Source organism: Aegilops tauschii, chromosome 4 (genome assembly GCF_002575655.3).
Source record: "Aegilops tauschii subsp. strangulata cultivar AL8/78 chromosome 4, Aet v6.0, whole genome shotgun sequence".
Classification (NCBI taxonomy): domain Eukaryota; kingdom Viridiplantae; phylum Streptophyta; class Magnoliopsida; order Poales; family Poaceae; genus Aegilops; species Aegilops tauschii.
Genome location: NC_053038.3, coordinates 1,916,095 through 1,924,100, shown reverse-complemented (window position 1 = coordinate 1,924,100; position 8,006 = coordinate 1,916,095). Strand labels below are relative to the sequence as shown.

The following is an 8,006-nucleotide window of genomic DNA, read 5'->3' as shown; positions in this document are numbered from 1 at the left end:
TGATAGGGACAATTGAAATCACGCGTTTGATGAATGCATGCATGGTGGGGCACACACTAGCACCATACCATCTTGATTTTAGTATTATTTAAAGATCTCTTACCATGCAGGCATGCATCCAGCTGCTGCTCCGTAGCTAGAGAAGCAAGAGGAGCTAGACGACGACATGGTGATGGTGGAGCTGATAGCTGGTGGACGGGGCAACACGGGTGTCTGCGGCCGCGGGAGCACTCTTGCTCTTCTTGAGCTCACCACTCTTGACGGCGGCATTGACATTGGCATTGGTGTCGATGAGGTCGTCGAGGGCGGCGGGGGCCCCGGGGCCGGCGCCGATGCCGTGCCTGGTGGAGGGGAAGATCATGAAGACGAAGCTGGCGAGGAAGCCCGAGGCGAGGGGCATGTTGCCGAGGAACTCGCGCCACTGGGGGCTCTCGCGCGGGACCAGGCACTTCTGCACGCCGGAGTCGCAGAAGGCGAGCGAGATGAAGACGGCGAAGCGGAACACGGAGTGCAGCCAGTCCCGCTACCGCATGCGCCGCCTCCTGCTGTCGCCGGTGGGGATGGCCCCGCCCCCATCCGAGTCGTCGGAGTTGAAGGGCGTGAAGCCCCAGGGGTGGACGAAGCCGTAGCGGGTGTGGCCGTGCCGGTCGGTGACGCTGTCCGTGAAGGAGAGGAGCGCGCAGAGCACGCCGAGGAAGAGGATGAGCGCCCAGGTGAAGTAGCGGTTCACCGACAGGCAGTCGCCGTGGTTGGTGAAGGACAGCGCCAGCGTCTGGAGCGCCGTCGTGGTGCCTGTCGGCAGCAGCCTCGCCAGGTTCGACGCCGTCGACAGCGTCTTGTCGTACAAGCTGGAGGAGTCACCCCCAACCTTGGTCTTGGGCGGCTCTCTGATCGGAAGGTTGGTCATGGTGGTATCTTCTGCCGCGCCTCGCATGCTTGAAACCAAATTGAGGGAGGGAGAGAATGACCTACGAGCCTCTGCCTAGCTGCATGGGCTTTTATACACACTGACAGACTAGAGAGACGGAAAAAGACTAGAAATAGAAATTAAAATAACGAAAAGGTGCGACAGCACCTGGGGGTCGGGACTCCCACTTATCTTGTCCGTTTTTTTAGGAGATCTTGTCCGTTCTGTATTGTAAAGATTGGTGATGTGGTCTGTCCAGCAGCAAAGCATATGCAGGATCAGGATAATTAACCAGACCCACATATAACCAGACAAAGAGCGGCGCACATAGGCCGTAGCAGGCTGTGTATTTACCTCTCAATAATGTTTGGTACAAATAAAACAGTAGGAGTGGTAGATAACCAAATATGCCGTCCAGCGGGAAAAGAGGCCGAAGCTTTAGCCAGACCATGGGCTTGAAAATTCGAAATTCGATTCCCGTCCTTTATGCACAACTTCAGGTTTGTCCAACATCAGCATCCTATTCAAGATATCACTGATAAGTATGGCAAAAGTACCCATAAACTTTCCCTGTAAGTGATTCATGGTGGCTGCAAAGTACATTGCTACCTTAAGACTACACACTATGGAAATAACATAGATGGTAACATCACACATATCTACATAAAATAGATGATGTGGCTAGCAATTAATGAAGAAAGAGTAACATAGCTAGTTACTAGTACTATGAGTAACATCACACATATCAAGGCAAGATGAGTCTATATCCTAATACATGAAGTGTTGCATAACACCACACATATATTACTACCCATTGTAGAGATAGTAACGTAGACTAGTAATACTACCCACTGTGGCTAGTCTAATCCTCTGAATATGAAGATCGGCAGCTAAAGCGAATGCTTCACAGCAAACATGAGCTTCTAAAACTTCTGGATCCGTGAGGCCATCAACCACCCAAATAGTTACATTTGTCATCGCGGCATAAGGCCGCACTCGCAGCCAATTTCATTCTTCAACCAACGTTTAGCAGCTACATGACTAAATCAAGGTTAGCAAGGAACCTCTGAATAAAAGCAAAAGTGGTAAGTGGGATTTGAGGTATTTCATGTTTCGTCTTCCGTCTCGCCCACCATATAGCCCACAGGGTAACCAGAACCTTTGCAAATTCCTTCTCAGGTAAGAAATTCTGCATCGTTGATAGCCACAGTCTCGAGTCATGACATGTACAGGTGATCATGTGTTCAACCAGCTCATCATCAATCAACTAGAAGGGTTGGGAGCACTTTGCTGCACCGTTGGTGTTAATTTCTCGAAAAATTCACTTTGTTGTAAAATATAAGATGTATTTCTTTTTTGTTAAAGTCAAACCTTTTACGTTTGATCAAATTTGTAGAGAAAATATATCAAAATTCATAATATCAGATCGGTATGATTATATTTATCATTAAATAAATTTCCATACTTTTTTATAATATTACGGATGTCGATATTTTTGCTCCGAACTTGGTCAAATTAAAGATATTTGACTTTTGAAAAACTAACACCTCTTTATAGTTTGGAACTGATTGAATAATTAGTTTGACGGGTCAGGAGATGATGGAGTGTGTTTTATTTTTATTTATAATGCGATGATTTAGTTGGCCTTTCATGGTTTATTCTATGTTATCCACTAACCAACTTATATTTATATGGGGAAATTTCTGCGTCGGTAGGTGCTGAATTGATATGTGCGAGTGTGCACGGGATTGATATGTTGGTGCTGATTGCTTTCAAAAATTGTTAGCCAGGTCAAAATCGTAAAGCAAATCCAGAATTGAATACCTCGATTGAATGAAAAAAGCTTCAAAATTAGAGAACATAGTGAATTTAAAGAATTAGATGTGTGAGCTTGAGAAATTGTTGATCCGGTTAAAATTGGATGACCCAATTGTAAATTGAATACCTCAATTAATTACGAAGTGTTAAAAATTAGGATGCGTATTGTGTAGTATAAAAGAATTGAATGGTAAACTTTTGAGAAATTGTTGACCTGGTCAAAATCGGGTCATCCAATTCTAATAAGAGACCTCAATTGAATGTGAGCACTTTAAAACTAGAGACCATAGTGTTATAGAAATGCCCAAACACACTTCGACATCCAACAGTCAATTAGTGTGTAACATCAAGAATCCGATTCAGCATTGCACAGGAAGCAAGCTTCCGTCTCCGAGATGTGGACGGTGTTTAAGAAGCTCGCCTTTCGGAACAAATTTTTTTGGCAGCCTCCATGCAATCTTTTTTATCTTTCCCTGTACCTTGGCCTTATAGAGTTTCTGCCACTGAATTTGAATTGCACTCTTCGTATCAACTAACATGCGGTACGTTGATCGGACCGAGAAAAACCCAGAACAGTCGTACCAATTTCATGATGCTCACTGCCGTTTTACGATACGGAGCCACCGTCACCTCCTGTTCTTCATCAAGAGGGATGATCTGGAGTCCGTTCAGGGCTCCGGAGAGTGAAATTCGTCGCCGTCGTCATCATCAACCTTCCTCCATCACCAATTTCATGATGCTCACTGCCGTGTGTCAGTAATTCCATCGTAGGCTTGCTAGACGGTGATGGGTTGGATGACATTTATGTAATCGATTTAGTTTGTTAGGGTTTGATCCCTAGTATCCACTATCTTCTGAGATTGATGTTGCTATGACTTTGCTATGCTTAATGTTTGTCACTAGGGCCCGAGTGCCATGATTTTAGATCTGAACATATTATGTTCCCATGAATATATATGTGTTCTTGATCCTATCTTGCAAGTTATACGCACCTAATATGTGTTATGATCAGCATACCCCAAGGTGACAGTAATTGGGATTATTTCCGGTGATTGCCGTAGTTTGAGGAGTTCATGTATTCACTAAGAGCTAGTGGTTTGTTCCGGTTCGCTATTAAAAGGAGGCTTTAATATCCCTTAGTTTCCATTAGGACCCCGCTGCCACGGGAGGGTAGGACAAAAGATGTCATGCAAGTTCATTTCCACAAGCATGTTCCATTTCACCCTAGGTTATGACTGCTACATGATGAATATCATCCGACACAATTATCATCACCGATCCATTGCCTATGAGTTCGTCAAATATTGTTCTTTGCTAAGTTGTTTCGTTGCTGCTACTGTTACAATCGTCACAAAACTACTACTGTTACCATTGCCACGGTTACCGTTATTATCATATTACTTTGCTACTAAATACTTTGCCCTAGATATGTCTTTCAGGTGTGGTTGAATTGAAAACTCAACTGCTAATACTCGTAAAAATTCTTTGGCTCCCCTTGTGTCGAATCAATAAATTTGGATTGAATACTCTATCCTCGAAAACTGTTGTGATCCTCTATACTTGTGGGTTATCATCTAGCACGCAATCCAGATTTCCAAAGCTGATGGTCTGGCCAACGGAGAAGTTCTCAACATGGCCGAGATGGCCAGCCGAGTCGGCTTGCGGCAAGATACTGCCGAAGGAAAATGGCTTGTCTGGGCCAAAAGTCATCCCGCAGCCGACGTTGTCGTTGATCTCCAGACGGGCCATCGAGCCTCTACGGCCACATAGCGGGACCTGGGCCACCATTGTCGGTGATAAAACCGGCGGATCTTGGGTAGGATCCTGAGCTGGTGATCTTGGCACGATGGTTAACATGAAGTAACGGGGTCACAATTTTACCTAGGTTCGGGCCCTCTGGAAAAGGTAAAACTCTACATCATGCTTGTATTGTATTGATTATGGATGGGGTACAAACTACAGGATAATCTACCTTGAGATCATATGAATGAGTTCTAACCTCTAAAAACCTTGCCTCTACAAACTAAACCCCTCGGATTATATAGGCACCAGGGGTGTCCAGGGTTACAAGTAGATTGGCTGCAACTAGGGATAATATATCGACCATTCAAATATGCCTTGTCTACGCCAAGTCTACGGAGGACTCCATCTTGAGTACCCCAAGGGCCATGATATACGTGGGCCATTCTTGATCTATCAGTGGTTCCTTGGCCCAGCCCATGAATAAAGGGCCGACGTGGTGTGCACCCCCTAGTCCGGGACACCGTCACGTAAGACCTCCTTTATCTTAGGCAGCTTCTTATTTAACTTTTCTTGGAACTATTGGTTGTGTGTATCTTAGAAAAAAAGTCTAATTATCTTCCCTTATTTGTCACGGCGGCAACAACTCAGTTGGCGTTTGGGTGAACAGACCAAGAAAGATGGTACTCCGGAAGAAGAGCATCAGCTAACATTTTTTTGCCAATAAAGATGGCACACATCTTGCATTTTAATAGTTAATGCCCACGCAGAGCAGAAGTGTCTCTTGCTAGTACTACTTGCCTACTTTCCACCATCAAAGACGGTTAGTTTCAGGTTATGAAACTTAGAGGTAGGTTTCGGATGGCAAAAACAAGTCCACCAGAAAATGAGACCTACAGCATTTTATCGTGGTAGGTCATCAACTTTAGAGGTAGGTTGATTTCATACATCAAAGAAAGATGTAGTTCAGGTTATGAAACTTAGAGATGTCAAAAAGTAGTCCATCAGAAAATGAGGCCTACAGCATTTTACCGAGGTAGGGTAGGTCATCAACTTTGGAAGTAGGTTGATTTCATACTTCTCATAAATGCAGTGTTCACGAGCTCTCGTGTTTCGAACCAAAACCAACTTGTGGCACCCGCCATGGCCGGTGCAGGAGGACAATTTTATATTATCATCAGTGCCATGGCGCAGCTCCTGGTAGCCATCATGGCGCAACGGTCCGGCACGTTTATCAACAAGCAGACCTCGCCGAGTCCAGGTAATAGATGCATGTTTGGCTTTAACCTTGTTTTGGTCAGGAAATGAATTGCTTTCCTCTATCTTCCTTATTAGTTGTAGCCATGAGTGAATTGGTGTAGGAATTTTAAAATGAAATCGGAGGGGAGCCCTCTTTATAAAAAAAGAGTTAGGAAAAAAAGTAAGAGATAACAATGTTAAAATGCAACCTAAGAATTATGCTAACGGCTGGTAAAGGTTATTCTGTGTTGCGTTTTGCAATGAACAAGTTCATTGCATATTACATGCAAATCAGAGGTGTTTGTGCTTGCCTACTAGAAACCAGTAATATTTTCTACTAGAAAGTCAAGCTCCAAGAAGTTGAGTGTAATGCATACATCGTTACATTTCAGCAGCAGCAATATCGAGGACGATTTCCGTTAATCACAGCGGGCGTGGTGACTTCAAGCATATTCAACAAGCAATAGATTCCATTCCGGATGGTAATTCTGAGTGGATCCGTATCCACGTTGCAGCGGGGACGTACAGGTAACCCGAAGTACTAGCTTGTACGATATATACAGTCGGCGTATGTACTTTCCATTGCTTGTGGAATCATATCGGAGATTAATATTGACGATGTATCCTATGTGTATGTGTATGTTTAATTAATTCTTTATTAAGGGAGAAGGTGCACATAAAATCAAACAAGCCGTTTATAGTTCTAGAAGGGGAGGGCCGAGATCGGACGGCCATGGAATGGCCGGATCACTATTATCGGAGTTTCAACAGAGTGCCTACTTTCGAATCAGCGACGTTTCGGTGCGACGCCTCCGATTTCCAGGCACGGAATATAACGTTCAAGGTTAGCTGTTACTCTTGTTGCCAAATCACTGTGATCTCTTCCATGCATGCATGTCCGCGCGCACCAGCAACTTCCTTGTACGTACCAGCTAGCTGCTAGCTACTTACTTGCGTAATTTTGAGAGCGACAAGAGAATAATTAGCTGTCTGTCTACGTGTTGTTCTTGACGCATGCAGAACACTTATACAATTGATAACAACACGGTGCCAGCCGTGGCTGCTCAAGTGTCAGGAGATCGCTCCGCGTTCTACAACTGTGGATTCGTGGGGGTCCAGGACACGCTGAATGACCAGCAAGGTCGCCATTACTACGAGAATTGCTACCTTGAGGGTGCGGTAGATTTTATCTTCGGCCATGCAAGATCAATCTTTCAGGTAGTAGTGCTAGAAAACCATAATTGCAATCTCTTTCAATTAATGCATGCGTAGGTGTTGGTCTACCTATATCAAAACCAACCACAAGACTTAACCCTGCATGCATGTTGTTATATACTTATATATGCATAGGGCTGCACGTTGTGGACATGCAAGCTACCATCGTGGAAGTATCAGGGCTTCCTCACGGCTCAGGGGCGCGTATTGTTGAGTGAAGATAATGGGTTCGTTTTTAAGGAGTGCACCGTAGATGGCGTCACGCCGGTATACTTGGGGCGTGGGTGGCGATTCTGTTCCACGGTGATCTTCTATCGAACTTTTTTGTCTAACATCATCGTCCCCCAGGGATGGGACGCCTGGAATGCCAAGGGTCATGAGTGAGTATACATATATATACGTACTGTATGATCTACTGTTTGCATGCATTACAGCCTTAATCACTAATTAATGTACCAACGTGTTCGAATTATCACAGGACCTCGCTGACAATGTTGGAGTCGGAGTGCACGGGGCCAGGATCCAACAGGACAGGCCGAGTCCCTTGGTCCAGGGTAGCCAGCGGCACAGAGGTCGCCAGGTTCACCGACATAAACTACGTCTCCAGTGATGGATGGCTAGGGGCGCAGCCGCACTAGATACGTACTATTTATTATTTACGAGAAAATAGCTACGCTGCTCTTGGCATGTACGTACCTACTCTAGATTGTGAGAAACACACTTGTATGTGCCACTATACGATAGCATCAAGCAAACTATACTCTACATCCGGTGGCGTGGCAGGTTCTCTATATATCTACTCCCTGCGTAAAAATATATAAGAGCATTTAGATCACTAAAAAGGTGATCTAAACGTTCTTATATTTGTTTACTGAGTGAGTACCTAACTTGGCATTCTATTCAAATTTTTGTTGGTGGCTTACCAAGCTGACAACTTAGCATTATTTTCGATGTATGTTTCTTTAGCAAAATTATTTATGCCTACGCTGCAATATATATGCATGCATGCACAGATAAGGCACGAAGAATGCTTGGTCAAGCTTACTTAATGTTTATATATATGGTCTTAAGGAGCCAAGCGCGCATA

The 8,006-nt window shown here is 44.5% G+C and overlaps 2 protein-coding genes across 2 annotated transcripts; one reads left to right on the top strand and one right to left on the bottom strand.

The window, feature by feature from the left end:
• Window positions 1–523: 523 nt before the first annotated feature.
• Window positions 524–907, bottom strand: LOC109786408 (protein DMP3-like). Its single transcript, XM_020344973.1, has one exon. It carries the CDS (start codon window positions 905–907, stop codon window positions 524–526), a length of 384 nt encoding a protein of 127 aa, XP_020200562.1.
• A 4,701-nt stretch (window positions 908–5,608) lies between these two features.
• Window positions 5,609–7,557, top strand: LOC109786409 (probable pectinesterase 66). Its single transcript, XM_073496047.1, has 6 exons — window positions 5,609–5,726; window positions 6,097–6,232; window positions 6,368–6,548; window positions 6,725–6,922; window positions 7,055–7,299; window positions 7,398–7,557. Exons 1-6 carry the CDS (start codon window positions 5,609–5,611, stop codon window positions 7,555–7,557), a joined length of 1,038 nt encoding a protein of 345 aa, XP_073352148.1.
• The last annotated feature ends 449 nt before the right edge of the window (window positions 7,558–8,006 follow it).

What these genes read in the sequence shown, in the direction of transcription:
- LOC109786408 (XM_020344973.1), bottom strand. Translation starts at nt 907, where the DNA reads ATGACCAACCTTCCGATCAGAGAGCCGCCCAAGACCAAGGTTGGGGGT.
- LOC109786409 (XM_073496047.1), top strand. Translation starts at nt 5,609, where the DNA reads ATGGCCGGTGCAGGAGGACAATTTTATATTATCATCAGTGCCATGGCG. An exon ending in GCAGACCTCGCCGAGTCCAG is followed by an intron (nt 5,727 to 6,096) that starts GTAATAGATGCA and finishes GTTACATTTCAG; the next exon opens with CAGCAGCAATATCGAGGACG. An exon ending in ATGCAAGATCAATCTTTCAG is followed by an intron (nt 6,923 to 7,054) that starts GTAGTAGTGCTA and finishes ATATATGCATAG; the next exon opens with GGCTGCACGTTGTGGACATG.